Source organism: Pseudophryne corroboree, chromosome 3, assembly GCF_028390025.1.
Source record: "Pseudophryne corroboree isolate aPseCor3 chromosome 3, aPseCor3.hap2, whole genome shotgun sequence".
NCBI classification, from domain to species: domain Eukaryota; kingdom Metazoa; phylum Chordata; class Amphibia; order Anura; family Myobatrachidae; genus Pseudophryne; species Pseudophryne corroboree.
Genome location: NC_086446.1, coordinates 690831986 through 690852243, shown reverse-complemented (window position 1 = coordinate 690852243; position 20258 = coordinate 690831986). Strand labels below are relative to the sequence as shown.

General features: G+C 47.2%; 1 protein-coding gene across 1 annotated transcript in view; it reads right to left on the bottom strand.

Moving 5' to 3' along the window:
* Positions 1–20258, bottom strand: part of ADGRA1 (adhesion G protein-coupled receptor A1) — a 1405372-nt gene that overhangs the window by 201650 nt on the left and 1183464 nt on the right. Inside the window, exon 15 of the mRNA XM_063962017.1 lies at positions 14500–14627. Within this exon, the coding sequence (XP_063818087.1) occupies positions 14500–14627 (128 nt within the window). The remainder of the gene's footprint in view (positions 1–14499; positions 14628–20258) is intronic.

Sequence of the window (20258 nt, the reverse complement as noted above, 5' to 3'; positions counted from 1 at the left end):
GATGTGTCCTCAATACACCATGTATGGTGCGAGTGTGCCGCACAAAGCTCTGTAGCATAGCAGCTTTTTCTTTAAATTTAAGTCTAATTGGCAACTTGGATGCAGCGAAACACCATGCAGTCTGTACCAGACACAGTCTGGGACTTCAACAGGAAATAGCTTTAAATATGTACCAAGTTTGCAGATGAAGCAACGGAACTTGACGTGAGAAAAAGCTAAACCAAGCCTAATATCCTATACCAAATACCCTAACCCAAGTCAATAAACTAACCTAAATACCCTAACCCCTAGCCCAAACTGCTAAACCAACCCTAATATCCTATCCCTAATACCCTAACCCAAGTCAATAAACTAACCTAAATACCCTAACCCCTAGCCCAATCTGCTAAACCAAGCCTAATATCCTATACCAAATACCCTAAGCCAGAGGTTCTCAAACACGGTCCTAAGGTACCCCAATGGTTCAGGTTTTAGGTGTATCCATGGTTAATCAAATTGTCTGAGGTGCTAATTAACTCACCTGTGGCTAATAATGGATAAACTTAAAACCTGGACTGTTGGGGTGTCTTGAGGTCCACATTTGAGAACCTTTGCCCTAACCCTGTCCCCTAAACTAACCCTAATACGCCTTCCCTAAAGGGCAGACTGGATGGACCATATGGTTCTTATCTGCAGTCAAACCTTATGTTTCTATGGCCACAAATTAAATGGAAAAAGATGCAAAAAAAGAAAGACACTTGGTGGTGGTGCAAGCCGAGTCACAAAGAGCCTGGCGCACGGAAAAGAGCTGTCCAGAGCGACTGCAGCAATACTGTATGAGGACACACCTGTGCAATTCTCTTACCTGACAAAGACACATTATTTCTAAAAATAAATGCAAATATGTAAGCTTAAACCACAGGATAAACCCTGGTGTTTATTGTACTCCGGAATGTGTCCATAAAATGGAAAACAGAGCTGGGCTTATTACAGCAACGACAAGCTCTCTGATAGACTTCCTAGGAAATAATTCTCTATGGTGCTGCCTAACTTTGCCGCCTTATTAATATGTGGTACATGTGACATCACCATAGTACGTAACCAATTTGCCATGGTGTTTCATGGTAATTTGGTCTTTTATCAATGTAATCATAGGTGCTTTATCAGAGGAGATTCCCCATTTGCAGCGTACACCCTGCGTCCACAGATGCACCACTGACTGTAAACGTATTCCTTTTTTCATGCTCTGTAACACAGTCCTATAATGTCTTACAACTAGTGATGTGCACCGGAAATTTTTCGGGTTTTGTGTTTTGGTTTTGGATTCGGTTCCACAGCCGTGTTTTGGATTTGGACGCATTTTGGCAAAACCTCCCTTAAAATTTTTGGTCGGATTCGGGTGTTTTTTTTTTCAAAAACCCCTCAAAAACAGCTTAAATCATAGAATTTGGGGATAATTTTGATCCTATAGTATTATTAACCTCAATAACCATAATTTCCACTCATTTTTCCAGTCTATTCTGAACACCTCACACCTCACAATATTATTTTTAGTCCTAAAATTTGCAGAGGTCGCTGGATAACTAAGCTAAGCGACCCAAGAGGGCGGCACAAACACCTGGCCCATCTAGTAGTGGCACTGCAGTGTCAGACAGGATGGCACTTCAAAAAAATTGTCCCCAAACAGCACATGATGCAAAGAAAAGAGAAAAAGAGGTGCACTGTGGTCGCTGGATGGCTAAGCTAAGCGACACAAACACCTCAATATCACAGGAATTATTTGTTCCAATTGGTATTATTGGTCCAAATCACTGGAAGAAAATGACAAAATCACAGGAATTATTCGTTCTAATCAATGGTATTATTGGTCCAAATCACTGGAAGAAAATGACAAAATCACTGGAATTATTTGGCAAGATCACTGTAATTAATAATTATAAATTACTGATATTAATTGGTAAAATCTCGCTATCGCCTGCCTAGTGAAGTGGAATCTAGATGGGATTTTGTACCGGGGACACAATAAATTAATCAATTGTCTAAATCCCAATGCACTAATGGCGGAAAACAGGCGCACGTCTATCAGCGCACTGATTATACTGAGAACTGATTATACTGATCACTGATGATACTACGGAGAACTGACACTGAGCAGCGAGAACAGCACTGGACTATTGTACTGTAGTATACTGGTCCCCACAATGCAGCAAAGATATTGAGCACTGATCCGGAGAATAGAACTGAGTCTGACACGGAGCTGCAAGATACAACAATGGACAACTGTACTGTACTACTATATACTGGTGGTCACAACAATGCAGCACTGTACTACTATATACTGGTCCCCACAATGCAGCACAGATATTGAGCACTAATCCGGAGAATAGAACGGAGTCTGACACGGAGCTGCAAGATAATACTGTGGCCTACTGTACTGTACTACTATATATTGGTGGTCAAAATAATGCAGCACTGTACTACTATATACTGGTCCCCACAATGCAGCAAAGATATTGAGCACTGGTCCGGAGAATAGAACGGAGTCTAACACGGAGCTGCAAGATACAGCAATGGACAACTGTACTGTACTACTATATACTGGTGGTCACCACAATGCAGCACTGTACTACTATATACTGGTCCCCACAATGCAGCACAGATATAGAGCACTGATCCGGAGAATAGAACTGAGTCTGAAACGGAGCTGCAAGATACAGCAATGGACAACTGTACTGTACTACTATATACTGGTGGTCACCACAATGCAGCACGTACTACTATATACTGGTCCCCACAATGCAGCACAGATATTGAGCACTGATCCGGAGAATAGAACGGAGTCTGACATGGAGCAGCAAGATACAGCAATGGACAACTGTACTGTACTACTATATACTGGTGGTCACCACAATGCAGCACTGTACTACTATATACTGGTCCCCACAATGCAGCACAGATATTGAGCACTGATCAGGAGAATAGAACTGAGTCTGACACGGAGCTGCAAGATACAGCAATGGACAACTGTACTGTACTACTATATACTGGTGGTCACCACAATGCAGCACGTACTACTATATACTGGTCCCCACAATGCAGCACAGATATTGAGCACTGATCCGGAGAATAGAACGGAGTCTGACATGGAGCAGCAAGATACAGCAATGGACAACTGTACTGTACTACTATATACTGGTGGTCACCACAATGCAGCACTGTACTACTATATACTGGTCCCCACAATGCAGCACACTGAGCACAGATATTGAGCTTTTCAGGCAGAGAACGTAGCCACGTCCTCTCCGCTCAATCGACAATGCACGAATGAAAATGGTGGGGACGCGCGGCTCTTTATATGGAATCCAAATCTCGTAAGAATCTGACAGCGGGATGATGACGTTTTCCCCCGTTTTGGTTTTGCATGTTAGGCGGGAAGAACCGATGCTGCCTCGGACCCGTGTAAACCACGGGAAGTTCAGGGGGGTTCGGATCTCGACTAACCGAACCCGCTCATCTCTACTTACAACATTTAGCAATTAGGGACAGATGGACAGGAGACTGGAAATTGTAACCTGATCTCTTTGTTACCCCTTTCCCTGTCAGAGCATCACCTGCAATCTCTCCTCCACTGCTTTAACCTCTTTGCACCATAAAATAAGGAAGCGTCCTCAGAAATATCAGGTCTACTCATTTTCAATAGCTTTACACCTTTCTGCAATAACTTCTTTCCCCAATTTCTTCCTTCTTCTGTCCTGATCTGGCAGTACCACATCTCAAACACATTTTAGCAACAATACTTAAATCAATCTATTTATTTTTCTCAAAGTCTACAGTCTACCACATTTTGAGTAACAAGCTACTTTCAAAAACTCCCTCTCAAAGTAGATCATTGCTGTAGATGTGTAACAACAAAATCAGGACCACACTTGCAGCATCAGTGTAATACAGGTCTTTACTCAGCATGAGTCAGACACCAAGTGGAAGTAACAGGAGACAAACAGGAAGTGAGCTACCTGGGCGTGACATCATCTCCCGTGATGCACAGCATGCAATTACATCCCCCCTTTCCAGGGCCAGCTCTTCCATTAGGCAGCTTTAGGAGGCTGCATAGGGGCGCCGGCACTTGGAGGGCGCCACTAAATTCATCAAGCAATAAATTGAAGGATGTCTCTGTACGAGACATCCTCCTTTTACACTGCGCTGGCAGCAGGTCTAATCAGGTACTGCTACCGCTATCAGGATGTGCTGCATAGTGCCTCAGCGCTTCCTCCGTGCCGACATGTGTATCATCAAGTCATGTGAATGCACATAGGAGGCAGTTGTAACTATGGCTCCCGAGGGACACTCCCACAGCAGCTCCTCATAGCCCTGATTCACCTCCTGCATGGCCCTAGATCCCGGCTCTCCAGCAGCACCTGACAACATGTCTGCACCCAACAGTGTCGCTGTAATGCTAGTGCCAACTGTAAGAGGAACCATGGCAATTATGAGGGAAAACAACATAAGGTAAGTAACCCACGGGGGTTTCTGCGGGACCACAGACAGTACATGGGGGGTTGTAAATTAGGGGGCGCTAGGCTGAAACTTTGCCTAGGATGCAGAGAGACCTTACACCGGCCCTGCCCCTTTCAATCTGGAAGGATGCAGAACACAGATGAAACAAATGCAACAATGTGATAATGTTAGGCGTGAACAAAAGAAAAGACATTATACAATAAAGTCTTGGAACTTTGGGTTGGGTTTGGACACACGGCCCAATATGGTAATGGTACACTAGGAACCTATAGGCATGTCCGCTGTGACACCAGAGGGCTCTATTACTTCAGAAGTTGTCTCCGAGGAAGGACTGTTCATTCAATGCGAATCATCACTGACATTGGTTGCAGCTGGGGTAGAAACTGATGAGTCAGGCTGTGTAGAGCTTTCTTCAGGTACACTTAACAGATGGTGGTGGTTGCGTTCATAAAGGACATTATCAGACTGTACTACGTAGCTATTTGGACGACCTGCAGGATGCTGAGCCACCGCCATTCTGTCAAATCCTTGCTCGGTTTGCATGCGGACAGGCTGGCCTGGAGACAGTGGGGGCAGGCGGTACGCTGATCTGTCATAAGAAGCTTTGGCAGCCATTCTGCACTTGCTGATGTTCTCCCATACCTAGGGCTCTACTCTGGGTTGCAGGAGCTGCTTTGCCATTGGGATGCCTGTGCAGGCACTGTGCAGGGGATGGAAGTCCATCTCGGGGCGTGTTTCTCAAGTTTAACAGTGCCAAGTATATGTCCGATCCATCTCGTGCACCCTTCTCCATTAGGTGCTTTGCAGAGCGGACTGCACGCTCTTCCAATCCATTTGACTGTGGGTAGTGTGGAGTATTAGTGATGTGCTGGAAGTCTCATGTATTCCCATAGTCCTTGAACTCCCTACTCTTGAATTGCATGGCGTTATCCATGATCAGCTACTGTGGGTGCCATGTGCTGCAAAGTGTCTCTTCAGCTTTGCAATGACCATTTGACTTGTGGTGCTGGGCAAGCAGTTTATCGCGAACCATCCTGAATAGGAGTCAACTAGTACCAGGTACTCCTTCCCCCTCCATTCGAATAGATCAGCCGCAAGAATGGACCACGGAAGATCAGGAATGTCATGAAGTAGCTTGGGCTCCCGTGACAGGTTTGGATGCAAGGCATTGCAGGGTGCACAAAACAAAACAGCACGGTCAATGTCACCGTACATGGAGGGCCAGAATGTATTTTCATGGGCCCTACGCTTGGTAGACTCCAGGCCGGGATGGCCCTGGTGCATCTGCTGGGTGTAGAACATCTGAAGGACAGCCGGAATCACGAAGAGATGACCCCGCAGGATGACACCATCAGACACGTTGAGCTCATCTCTCATACAGTAGAAGGAGCGAAGGCAGTGCAGCAGTTCCTTGGAAGAGGATCGCCAGCCATTGAGAATTACAGCAGAGAGACGCTGGCAAAGATCATTCGCAAGTCTAGCAGCATGCAGCTCTTCCAGACGCTTGGTAGGGAGCACCTCCACAGCCATGACCTCATAGTAATCCTCAGCAGCATTCATGTCAGCAGTCGAAAGGAAGGCTCAAGACAGAGCATCAGCAATGTACATTTCTTTACCTCGCTTATATATGACATCCAGGTTGTACCGCTGCAGCTTTAACATCATGCCCTGAATACCGGAGGAAGTAGAGTGAATGGGCTTCTTCAGTATGTTGATGAGAGGCTGATGGTCGGTTTCCACCGTAACAGGACGGCCATAGATGAAGTCATGGAAACAGTTGCAGGCGAACACCAGTGCCAACAGTTCTTTCTCAATTTGTGCATACCTGGTTTCAGTGTCAGTGAGAGCCCTGGAAGCAAAAGCCACCAGTCTGCAGTGTTGGAGGCACACGGCCTCTAGACCACTCTGTGAAGCATCGGCAGAGAGGACTACCGGATCATACAAGTATTGCAGGACCGGTGGATTTGTCAGCATGGTCTTCAATCGATCTATAGCAGCCATGTGTGCGTCCAGCCAGCACCATTCTGAGTCCTGGTGGAGGCGCTGCCGCAAAGGTGCTGTGGTTTCACTGTATTGCGGAACAAATTTAGACAGGTAGTTGGTCATCCCCAGGAAGCGCTGCAGTGCCTGCTGGTCAGCCGGAAGCGGCATTTGCTGGATGGCAGTGATTTTATTCGGTTTGACGCCTTGACTAGTGAGCACGTGGTCAACGTACGCCACTTCTGTAACTCTAAACTTGCATTTGTCTGGGTTAAGCTTGAGGTTCAAAGCACAGGCCCGTTCAAGCACCTGGTGCATTCGCTGGTTGTGTTCTTCCTTGGTGTGGCTCCACACCAGGATGTCATCGACGGTGATTTCACAGGGATAGCCTGCAAACAGTTGCTCCATGCGACGCTGGAAGACCTCACTGCCCGTAGTGATTCCATAGGGCATGCGAAGGAAGACATACCGCCCTATCAGGGTCATGAAAGCGGTGAGCAGGGACAAAGCTCTGTCCAAAGGAATTTGCCAGAATCCGCACTTTGCATCTAGGGTACTGAAAACTGTGGCACCTGGCATATCAGCAATCACTTGTTCGATGGTGCGGAGAGGGTGATATGGATGCAGCAGTGCTTTGTTCAAGTGTACTGGATCAATACAAAGACGTACAGTCCCATCCTTTTTTGATGCGGCCATCATGGTGGACACCCACTGTGTTGCTTCCTCTATGGGGGCAATGACACCCAATTGAGTCATTCTGTGGATCTCTTTAATGATTTTGTCTTTCATTGCGATAGGGACCCTCCAGGGGGCACAGACAGTAGGTACAATGGAGTCATCCAGCCTCATATAGTACACAACAGGAAGCTTGCCAAGTGTACTGCAATCAAACAAATCCTGAAAGTCTTTTATCTCTGGGACGGTCATCTGTATTGCGTGTACCTCAGGCCCCAATGTGAGAAGGCCTAGCTTCATACTGTCAGGGAGGCCTAGCAGAGGGCCTAGCTTCATATGTCAGGGAGGCCTAGCAGTGGTTTAACCTTTTGATCCTCAATGTGAAATAGCAAATCAGCACGGGGAAACTTTAGCTTTGTGGTACCCAGTGTGCTGATGATCTGGCCACCATAAGCTAACAAGTTGATCTGTGCAGTTGGATCTATTTCACGTAGTTGTTTGTAGGATATGACATTGTACCTGAGTCTATTTTGACTATGGCCACCTTGTTCGTATGCTTTGTTCTCAGTTTGATAAATATTTCGCCCTTTTCATCCAAGTGGTCTACACTATCACAAACTGTCATGCGAACCGATTCAAACCCTGGCTCTGTTTGAACTTGGTTAATCTGCCGGGGTGAGCGGCTATAACGCCACTCAGACTGTCGCTTTATGGAAGTTTGATCTTTGGAGCGGCAGCACCTTGCAAAATGATTCCATTTGCCACATGCATTACATCGTTTATCATAAGCGGGGCAGCGTTGTTTGTCAGGTGGGTGCTGTGCCATGCAGTTCCCACACTGGAGGATCGGCGTGGAACGGCCGCCATGACACACACCTCAGCGTCCTTTCTTAGTTCCCTTGTGCCCTTTTCAGACTGCTCATTTAACATACAGATATTTATGGCAGTTTCTAATGTGAGGCCCTTCTCCCGCAGCAGCTGTGCATGTACCTTGTCGCTGCTTATACCCCATACAATTCTGTCACGGATGAGCTCCTCTGTGAGGATACCAAAATTGCACTTCTTTGCCAGCAGCTTTAGCGTGGAGACGTCGGACGGTATAGTGTCATCACTCTCTTGGTTTGTGCTGTTGAAAACATGCCTGTCAATAATTACATTCTTTACAGGCATGCAGATCTCTTCAAACTTTGCAATTAGGATGTCAGGATCCTCTCTGTATTCTCCGTCAGCATATATAAAAGAATCTGATTTGTCCACAGCATCGGTGCCTGCGAGGTTCAGCAGTGTGTATGCCTGGACATTTTTTTATTTGTCTGAAAGGCCTGCTATGGAGTATACATGCCATTCGCTTTTATACCTCAGCCAGTTGTCAGCCACATTTTCATCAAATATCAGCGGATCTATTCTCCTGAGACCTTGTGCCATGGCATCCCAGTTCTGACACCATGTAGATGTGTAACAACAAAATCAGGACGACTCTTGCAGCATCAGTGTAATACAGGTCTTTACTCAGCATGAGTCAGACACCAAGTGGAAGTAACAGGAGACAAACAGGAAGTGAGTCACTTCGGCATGACATCATCTCCCATGATGCACAGCATGCATTTACAATTGCCTTCCTCAACTTTACTGTCGTCGTATCTGCCACTGCTACTGAAATGCTCTGGACATTAACAGATCAACATACTTCAAACCGTACATCTATCTATTCGTCCACAGATGCATCTTTCGTACATTTAAATGTTTCCCCACAGCACTCTCCAATCACTATCAACCACCTAAAACCATGCTTCCTTCTTCAATGCAATTTTTATAAGATCTGATATGAATGAAGGTCTATGGGGGTAATTCTGACCTGATCGTATGCTAGCTTTTTTCGCTGCGTTGCGATCAGGTCAGAACTGCGCAAATCGTATGCACCGCAATGAGCAGGCGTGTTGCTCGGGTACAAAGCGGATCGTTGCTGTGCAATGGGTTTTACGAAGAGTCCATTCACACAGCCGATCGCAAGGAGACTGACAGGAAGAGGGCGTTTGTGGGTGGTAACCGACCGTTTTCAGGGAGTGGTTGGAAAAACGCAGGTGTGTCCAAACGTTTGCAGGGCAGGTGTCTGACATCAATTCCGGTCCCGGGCAGGCTGAAGTGATCGCAGCGGCTGAGTAAGTCCTGGGCTACTCAGAAACTGCAAAGGATTTTTTTGTACTGCTCGGATGCACATGCATTCTCACACTTGCACAGCTAAAATACACTCCCCCGTAGACGGCGACTATCTGATCGCAGCGCTGCAAAAAACTGCTAGCAAGCGATCAGGTCCGAATTAGGCCCTATTTACTAAGACTAATACCCCTTTCAGACATATGACCCGGGAATTTCCCTGCTCAGTCCCGTGTTTTTCATCTTTGAAAAATCCCGAGTTTTTGCTGGAGACCCCTTTCACACTAAACCTGAGACCTGGGAAATTCCCGGTTCGACCCCTTTCAGACATAAGCCTGGTCCAGACGATCCTGTGAACAAGCTCCTCCCAGCGAAACGCGCGTCACTTCCGGCAGGACTCTTGCCCGGGGCGCCGCCTTCCGGAGGGCGCCGCACCAGGGCAAGATCCGCTGCTGCTGTGCCCCCCGCTGCCGCTGGCCGCTGTGAAGGGAAACTAGACGCGTACGCGTCTAGTTTCCCTTCGTGGAGAGGTCCTTTACTGTGTGGTGCGCGATGACGTCATCGCGCACCGCACATCATTTCAGTCTGTACAGGGGGCGTAAATGACCATGCCCACTGTACGAAGCCACGCCCCCCATTGCCGCCCGGGGCGCACAGAGCCCCAGAACCGGCCCTGGCTGGGGAGAGGGCTACTCCAGGGAGAGGGTGACAGCATTATGTGACGCCAGGGATATTAAGAGAGGGTGACAACAGTGGGTGACAGTAGAGGGTAACAGGGAGAGGTTGACACCAGGGAGATTGTGACAGCAGTGGGTGACAGTAGAGGGTAACAGGGAGAGGGTGATACTAGGAGGAAGTTTTTACTGTACCTATCTTCCAGAAGTATAGCATGTGGGTCCCTGGGAAACCTTATCCCATGTCAAACTGAAGTCCCCACCACTCTCCCCCGCCAATACCGGCCAACCGCCGCCTCCTGCCGCAATCAGTAACAAAGAAAGTAAACTAACCTGCTCCCTGTGTTGTGGCTGCTCGTCCTCCAGCACTCCTTAGTTCCGCCACTCCGCCTGTATAGGGCCGCGCTGGATGATGAGTGCACAGCAGTCTGACGGGGGGCAGGCCACGGCCCGCGGTGCACAGTTACTGCTGTGTTGCCTTGTGACAGGGCTCCAGGTGGAGGCTGGTCAGCCACTGGGAGCCAGTGACAGAAGTGGGGCCGGAGAAATTGGGAGAGGAGAGGGGATCGCACCCAGGGTCGGCAACAGTAATTTTGGGGCCCGGTACACATACATTTTTTGGGACCCCCATCCTCCGATGTAGGTAGGTACAGGCTGTCGGCCATTTTCTCATCTCACTCCAGCCTCATCTCTCCCCCCCCCACCCCCCATATCTCTCAGGCTCACATATGCCCCTCATCGCCCCATATCCAACCTTTATCTCCATATCATCTATACACACCCTACTCCCCCTGCCCCCCTACATACAACGCATCTCCCTGCACAACCTACTTCCAATGTCTTACCACATACACTGCATACCCCTCTACCCCACAACATATCCTACTCCCCCTGTCCCCGGGCCCCCACATACAATAAATATCCCTCTGCTCCAATATACCCAGCACTCTGTCCTCCCACATACACCTCATATCCCTCTACCACTCACACACCCTAATCCCTCTGTCTCCTCACATAAAACCCATAAACTCTACCACCACCTTCCAAACCCTAGTCTTCCCACATACAACCCTCTACCCCAACACATAAGCTAGTCCCCCTGTTCCCTTACATACACCCAATAATCCACTACCCCCAGCACGCACCCTACTCCCACTGTCCCTCCACATGCACACCCCATAACCCCCCTTCCCTGTGCAGCCCGCACCTGGGTAGTGATCTCCTAACCTCGGCCGGAGCTCCAGCAGCAGTGCATGGACCCTTCAGCACAGTCAGACTGTAGCGGGCAGCTCCCCAGCTCAGTGTCAGCTCCACTCAGGGCTCCTCACGATGGACGAGCGGGACGAGCGCGGCGTGGGAGCTGAGACAGCCGCGAGCAGAGCAGTGTCCAGACGGAGGTACTGCTGCTGGCAGCGTCCGTCATCCTCCTTTTGAGGGTGTGTACAGCTAGGCGGGTGTGTGAGGGTGCCGCCGCCGGAGGGGATAAGGTGTGCTCAGGTGCCGGGTGGAAGGAGGGAGGGAGGGGGGGGGGAGCGTCCGGCTCTGGACGCTGCACAGCTTAGTGCTACTTCCTACCACTGCCCAATCACAGCTAACTGTGACGCCCCTGTCAAAGAGGCACTTATAGTAAGTGCCGCTTCAGGTGCTTTTTTTAATGGGCTTTCGCTGCTCATTGCTTAGCCCCGCCCCCCGCTTCCGGCCATTTTACATTAATAGCGGGAGGCACCGAGAGTGGTGCTTCCGACACACATTTAAAACAATATTTACAATGTAAAAATTATTGAAATAATACAAAGTCTAAAACATATACTTCTTTGTATTATTTTAATCATTAGACAGGGGAGGCCTCCCCTGACTGCACGTCCCTGGTTTGCTCATGTGTATGTGCAGATCTCGTCCTGAACGTTGCAGTATGTTTGACAGGTTGCGGTTGTTTAGAGGTGGAGCAGGGGTGGCAACGGGGAGTGTTTTACAAACTGAGGGCTTGTCGGCCCTGTTTAGTAGATGTGCCAAGGCAAGAGTATGTGTCTTCCGATGCAGATTTACTGGCCTCTGCAGCGTCATTTTCCCAGACATCCTAGTGACCTGAGGATCACAGAAGACTACAGTGGGCATTCTGAGGCTTTTGCACTGTGATGTCTAATTGACATTCACCTCCGCATTAGCCCCATTATACATAAAATCCCCACTGTCTGGTATGAACATCTGTCAATCACTTAATACAGGAAAGTCTGTGGATCACATGGATTACATGTTACTTATAGATTATATTCTGTATTAAAAAAATTTTTTAAACGTAATATTTCTACACTGTGATGAGACTAATTGATTTCATTAAGATGACAGAGCCGCCTTATTTAGCTGCGAGCTGATATTCTCCCTTGCTGTGAGCATATATTTAGTTTACTAGCACAACTTGTTTTATTGCCGGTTTATTGCTTAATTAGTTTATTACCAGGGCAGCATAAATATATATTTTTTCACTGTACAAATACGATTTGGAAATACTGTTTATACTATGGCATGCATTTATACTCCAGTGTGTATAAGTAGCCATATACAATTTTTGGATGCATATTCTATCAGCAGAGTAACAGAGTACTGTTGTAATAAGTGACTCATTCCGAGTTGTTCGCTCGTTGCCGATTTTCTCTATATTGCGATTAGTCGCTTACTGCGCATGTGCAAGGTTCGCAGAGCGCATGCGCTTAGTTATTTTACTCAAAAGTTAGGTATTTTACTCACGGCATTACAAGGATTTTTCTTCGTTCTGGTGATCGTAATGTGATTGACAGGAAGTGGGTGTTTCTGGGCAAAAACTGGACGTTTTATGGGTGTGTGTGAAAAAACGCTGCAGTTTCTGGGAAAAACGCGGGAGTGTCTGAAGAAATGGGGGAGTGCCTGGGCGAACGCTGGGTGTGTTTGTGACATCAAACCAGGAACGAAACTGACTGAACTGATCGCAGTGGCAGAGTAAGTGTCGAGCTACTCAGAAACTGCTTAGAAATTTCTATTCGCAATTTTGAGAATCTTTTTTTCGCAATTCTGCTAAGCTAAGATACACTCCCAGTGGGCGGCGGCTTAGCGTGTGCAATGCTGCGAAAAGGGGCTAGTGAGCGAACAACTCGGAATGAGGGCCATTGTTCTGTTTATGATGTGCCAGTTGTGGGGATGCAGAGCTCTATGAGAGAACAAATCGTGCCTGTCATACCTTACATTGCAATATAATGAAAATGCAGCCAATGCTATCTTCTGCTGTGCACCGGTTAGCGTGTACATTATGGATTATTATTTTGCATAAGAGGCTTCTGTATTGTCCCTTGGCTGAAGGTTGTCAGCCTGGATATCGTGGGGATTATGTAATCTTTTTCCTTTCTGTCCATAATATTTTGTAACGGTGTTGTTATATGATGTCATGAGTTATGACCAGGAGGACAATTTAGTGAGGCCAGTAAAAAGTATAATTAAAACATATATCTCGCATTCACATACAGGGTCTGAGTCTGAGTTGGGAGCAAGTAACCTTGCACTTGGACAAACCATGTTGCACTGCAAGCGTTCCAGTACATTTATTATTTTTGCATGCAGCGTAAATACACACATGCTGGACAGCTTTATCTTTAATTGTAATTTATATTTAAGTTTGGCATGCCCCTCTCACAAGTAAATCTCTTTGAACATTTTTTATCTGCCCCACCTGCAGTGCAACATGGTTTTGCTCTGATGCAAAATTACTCTCAACTCAGAATCAGCCCATTGTGGGAGCAAACATTCACTGACACAGACTGAAGGCAGAGCCGGTATTCACAAGCACAATCTAGCTTCCTGTTGAATGGATAAACTTCATCCATTGGGCATAGATGAAAAGTGTATGCATACCTCCCAACTGTCCCGATTTCAGAGGGACAGTCCCGCTATTCAGACACTGTCCCGCTGTCCCTCCCACGGGGCGCAGTGTCCCGCGGGCAGGGGGGGCAGTTGGGGGAGGCTGTGATCACCCGCTGCTTTGCTATGCAGCCGGTGATCCCCTCCCAACATCTATTCAATGCTGGGAGGGGAGCAGGGGGCTGCCCAGCTGCTTGGGGAGCGCTGGGCACGCCACCAAAATGCAGAAAATCGGTCCGTGGCGCTCATCCACGCCCACGCAGTCGATGCCACGCCCCCTTTTCGGGTCGCACGCGGATTTGCCGCGCAGGGATCCCTCTTCCTCCCCTTTCAAAGTTGGGAGGTATGGTGTATGTATATCAGTTTTAACAGTATTCATTGTACACAGCAAACACTGTTTTACTGCTAAAATATTCAGGATGCTTTCAGATCGTCAGTAACCATCATACATCTCGAGTTGGGAAACAATGAGCATTATTGTGCTTAGAGAAATAGCCTCACTTCAGCGCCACAGTCATCATAGCGCACAAGTTGAGCATTGTCTTCAGCATATTACAGACTGTGCAATTTAAAAAGCAATTCAAGAAAATAGCATAATTACACATATGAAGGTAATGTATAAAAAGAAGCTTCCTACCTGTGATGCACAATGTAGGTGATAATAGAGGCGAACAGACACAACAACATAACGGCGGTGCATGCATAAACCACAGGGTGCAGGAAGTCCCCTGGGTACTGAGGGAGAGACAGGACGGTCTTCAAATCCTAGCAAGAAAGGTAAACAGCATTATACATACAGTCTTAGCTACACAAATCACACATTAACAGCTCCTGTCAAGCCGCTAAATGCAGATTTTTATTTTTTTTAATTTACACAATACCATTGCTTACATACAGGTTCCAATAACACTTTTCAGTAAGTGCATAGAATAGATAGTAGCTTAAAGCTTAATGGCCTAAAAAAGTAAAACATATTCTTAACATTATAAACAGCTTACAAAGCCAGTAAAATGGTACAATACAAAGTAGCTCAGAACATGGGTGCGTATCACACTCCCACATGGGGGGGTAATTCTGAGTTGATCGCAGCAGCAAGTTTGTTAGCAATTGGGCAGGGGAGGCAGATGTAACATGTGCAGAGTGAGTTAGATTTGGGTGGGGTATTTTGTTTCTGTGCAGGGTAAATAGTACTGGCTGCTTTATTTTTACATTGCAATTTAGATTGCAGATTGAATACACCCCACCCAAATTTAACTCTCTCTGCACATGTTATATCTGCTTCCCCCCCCTGCAGTGCACATGGTTTTGCCCAACTGCTATCAAAGGGGGTCATTCCGAGTTGTTCGTTCGTTATATTTTTCTCGCAACGGAGCGATTAGTCGCTAATGCGCATGCGCAATGTCCGCAGTGCGACTGCGCCAAGTAAATTTGCTATGCAGTTAGGTATTTTACTCACGGCATTACAAGGTTTTTTCTTCGTTCTGATGATCGTAATGTGATTGACAGGAAGTGGGTGTTTCTGGGCGGAAACTGGCCGTTTTATGGGTGTGTGCGAAAAAACGCTACAGTTTCTGGGAAAAACGCGGGAGTGGCTGGAGAAACGGAGGAGTGTCTGGCCGAACGCTGGGAGTGTTTTTGACGTCAAACCAGGAACGAAACTGACTGAACTGATCGCAGTTGCCGAGTAAGTGTGGAGCTACTCAGAAACTGCTAAGAAGTGTCTATTCGCAATTTTGCTAATCTTTCGTTCGCAATTTTGATAAGCTAAGATTCACTCCCAGTAGGCGGCGGCTTAGCGTGTGCAAAGCTGCTAAAAGCAGCTTGCGAGCGAACAACTCGGAATGAGGGCCAAAATTGCTGCTGCGATCAACTCAGAATTACCCCCTTGGATCTAAACTTTGAGACTACACCAGACATACGGTACAGAGCAAGGAAAGTAGCACTACTGTACCTACCATAAATTAATAACAAGCCCTGATCCTTAGTAAGGAAATGTACTGTATCCACTACATAACCTGCCTGCTACAAAATGGATCTGAAAGAAGAGATCATCAATCGCTATCAGAACTAGTGATGTGCACCGGACATTTTTCGGGTTTTGTGTTTTGGTTTTGGATTCGGTTCCGCAGCCGTGTTTTGGATTCGGACGCGTTTTGGCAAAACCTCCCTGAAAATTTTTTGTCGGATTCGGTGTGTTTTGGATTCGGGTGTTTTTTTTATAAAAACCCCTCAAAAACAGCTTAAATCATAGAATTTGGGGATAATTTTGATCCCATAGTATTGTTAACCTCAATAACCATAATTTCCACTCATTTCCAGTCTATTCTGAACACCTCACAATATTATTTTTAGTCCTAAAAATTGCACCGAGGTTGCTGGATGACTAAGCTAAGCGACCCAAGTGGCCGACACAAACACCTGGCCCATCTAGGAGTGGCACTGCAGTGTCAGACAGGATGTCAGATTTAAAAAATAGTCCCCAAACAGCACATGATGCAAAGAAAAAAAAGAGGTGCACCAAGGTCGCTGAATGGCTAAGCTAAGCGACCCAAGTGGCCGACACAAAAACCTGGCCCATCTAGGAGTGGCACTGCAGTGTCAGGCAGGATGGCACTTCAAAAAAATAGTCCCCAAACAGCACATGATGCAAAGAAAAATGAAAGAAAAAAGAGGTGCAAGATGGAATTGTCCTTGGGCCCTCCCACCCACCCTTATGTTGTATAAACAGAACATGCACACTTTAACAAACCCATCATTTCAGCGACAGGGTCTGCCACACGACTGTGACTGAGATGACTGGTTGGTTTGGGCCCCCACCAAAAAAGAAGCAATCAATCTCTCCTTGCACAAACTGGCTCTACAGAGGCAAGATGTCCACCTCCTCCTCATCGTCCGATTCCTCACCCCTTTCACTGTGTACATCCCCCTCCTCACAGATTATTAATTCGTCCCCACTGGAATCCACCATCTCAGGACCCTGTGTACTTTCTGGAGGCAATTGCTGGTGAATGTCTCCACGGAGGAATTGATTATAATTCATTTTGATGAACATCATCTTTTCCACATTTTCTGGAAGTAACCTCGTACGCCGATTGCTGACAAGGTGAGCGGCTGCACTAAACACTCTTTCGGAGTACACACTGGAGGGGGGGCAACTTAGGTAAAATAAAGCCAGTTTGTGCAAGGGCCTCCAAATTGCCTCTTTTTCCTGCCAGTATACGTACGGACTGTCTGACGTGCCTACTTGGATGCGGTCACTCATATAATCCTCCACCATTCTTTCAATGGTGACAGAATCATATGCAGTGACAGTAGACGACATGTCAGTAATCATTGGCAGGTCCTTCAGTCCGGACCAGATGTCAGCACTCGCTCCAGACTGCCCTGCATCACCGCCAGCGGGTGGGCTCGGAATTCTTAGCCTTTTCCTCGCACCCCCAGTTACGGGAGAATGTGAAGGAGGAGCTGTTGACGGGTCACGTTCCGCTTGACTTGACAATTTTCTCACCAGCAGGTCTTTGAACCTCTGCAGACTTGTGTCTGCCGGAAAGAGATACAACGTAGGTTTTAAATCTAGGATCGAGCACGGTGGCCAAAATGTAGTGCTCTGATTTCAACAGATTGACCACCCGTGAATCCTGGTTAAGCGAATTAAGGGCTCCATCCACAAGTCCCACATGCCTAGCGGAATCGCTCTGTTTTAGCTCCTCCTTCAATGTCTCCAGCTTCTTCTGCAAAAGCCTGATGAGGGGAATGACCTGACTCAGGCTGGCAGTGTCTGAACTGACTTCACGTGTGGCAAGTTCAAAGGGTTGCAGAACCTTGCACAACGTTGAAATCATTCTCCACTGCGCTTGAGTCAGGTGCATTCCCCCTCCTTTGCCTATATCGTAGGCAGATGTATAGGCTTGAATGGCCTTTTGCTGCTCCTCCATCCTCTGAAGCATATAGAGGGTTGAATTCCACCTCGTTACCACCTCTTGCTTCAGATGATGGCAGGGCAGGTTCAGGACTGTTTGCTGGTGCTCCAGTCTTCGGCACGCGGTGGCTGAATGCCGAAAGTGGCCCGCAATTCTTCGGGCCACCGACAGCATCTCTTGTACGCCCCTGTCGTTTTTTAAATAATTCTGCACCACCAAATTCAATGTATGTGCAAAACATGGGACGTGCTGGAATTTGCCCAGATGTAATGCACGAACAATATTGGTGGCGTTGTCCGATGTCACAAACCCCCAGGAGAGTCCAATTGGGGTAAGCCATTCTGCGATGATGTTCCTCAGTTTCCGTAAGAGGTTGTCAGCTGTGTGCCTCTTATGGAAAGCGGTGATACAAAGCGTAGCCTGCCTAGGAACGAGTTGGCGTTTGCGAGATGCTGCTACTGGTGCCGCCGCTACTGTTCTTGCTGCGGGAGGCAATACATCTACCCAGTGGGCTGTCACAGTCATATAGTCCTGAGTCTGCCCTGCTCCACTTGTCCACATGTCCGTGGTTAAGAGGACATTGGGTACAACTGCATTTTTAGGACACTGGTGACTCTTTTTCTGACGTCTGTGTACATTTTCGGTATCGCCTGCCTAGAGAAATGGAACCTAGAAGGTATTTGGTACCGGGGACACAGTACCTCAATCAAGTCTCTAGTTCCCTGTGAATTAACGGTGGATACCGGAAACACGTTTCTCACCACCCAGGCTGCCAAGGCCTGAGGTATCCGCTTTGCAGCAGGATGACTGCTGTGATATTTCATCTTCCTCGCAAAGGATTGTTGGACAGTCAATTGCTTACTGGAAGTAGTACAAGTGGTCTTCCTATTTCCCCTCTGGGATGATGATTGACTCCCAGCAGCAACAACAGCAGCGCCAGCAGCAGTAGGCGTTACACTCAAGGATGCATCGGAGGAATCCCAGGCAGGAGAGAACTCTTCAGACTTGACAGTGACATGACCTGCAGGACTATTGGCTTTCCTGTCTAAGGAGGAAATTGACACTGAGGGAGTTGGTGGTGTGGTTTGCAGGAGCTTGGTTACAAGAGGAAGGGATTTAGTGGTCAGTGGACTGCTTCCGCTGTCATCCAAAGTTTTTGAACTTGTCACTGACTTCTGATGAATGCGGTCCAGGTGACGTTTAAGGGAGGATGTTCCTAGGTGGTTAACGTCCTTACCCCTACTTATTACAGCTTGACAAAGGCAACACACGGCTTGACACCAGTTGTCCGCATTTCTGTTGAAATAATTCCAAACCGAAGAGATGATTTTTTTTTTTTGTATTTTGACCAGGCATGTCAATGGCCATATTCGTCCCACGGACAACAGGTGTCTCCCCGGGTGCCTGACTTAAACAAACCACCTCACCATCAGAATCCTCCTTGTCAATTTCCTCCCCAGTGCCAGCAACACCCATATCCTCATCCTGGTGTACTTCAACAGTGACATCTTCAATTTGACTATCAGGAACTGGACTGCGGGTGCTCCTTCCAGCACTTGCAGGGGGCGTGCAAATGGTGGAAGGCGCAACCTTTTCCCGTCCAGTGTTGGGAAGGTCAGGCATCGCAACCGACACAATTGGACTCTCCTTGGGGATTTGTGATTTAGAAGAACGCACAGTTCTTTGCTGTGCTTTTGCCATCTTAACTCTTTTAAGTTTTCTAGCAGGAGGATGAGTGCTTCCATCCTCAGGTGAAGCTGAACCACTAGCCATGAACATAGGCCAGGGCCTCAGCCGTTCCTTGCCACTCCGTGTCGTAAATGGCACAATGGCAAGTTTACGCTTCTCCTCAGACGATTTAGATTTAGATTTTTGGGTCATTTTACTGAGATTTTTTATTTTTTATTTTACATGCTCTCTACTATGACATTGAGCATCGGCCTTAGCAGACGACGTTGATGGCATTTCATCGTCTCGGCCATGACTAGTGGCAACAGCTTCAGCACAAGGTGGAAGTGGATCTTGATCTTTCCCTATTTTACCCTCCACATTTTTGTTCTCCATTTTTTAATGTGTGGAATTATATGCCAGTAATATATCAATAGCAATGGCCTACTACTATATATACTGCGCATAACTGAAAGGCACCACAGGTATGGATGGATAGTATACTTGACGACACAGAGGTAGGTAGAGCAGTGGCCTACTGTACCGTACTGCTATATAGTATATACTGGTGGTCAGCAAACTGTGCAAAACTGAAATGCACCACAGGTATGGATGGATAGTATACTTGACGACACAGAGGTAGGTAGTGCAGTGGCCTACTGTACCGTACTGCTATATATTATATACTGGTGGACAGCAAACTGTGCAAAACTGAAATGCACCACAGGTATGGATGGATAGTATACTTGACGACACAGAGGTAGGTAGAGCAGTGGCCTACTGTACCGTACTGCTATATAGTATATAC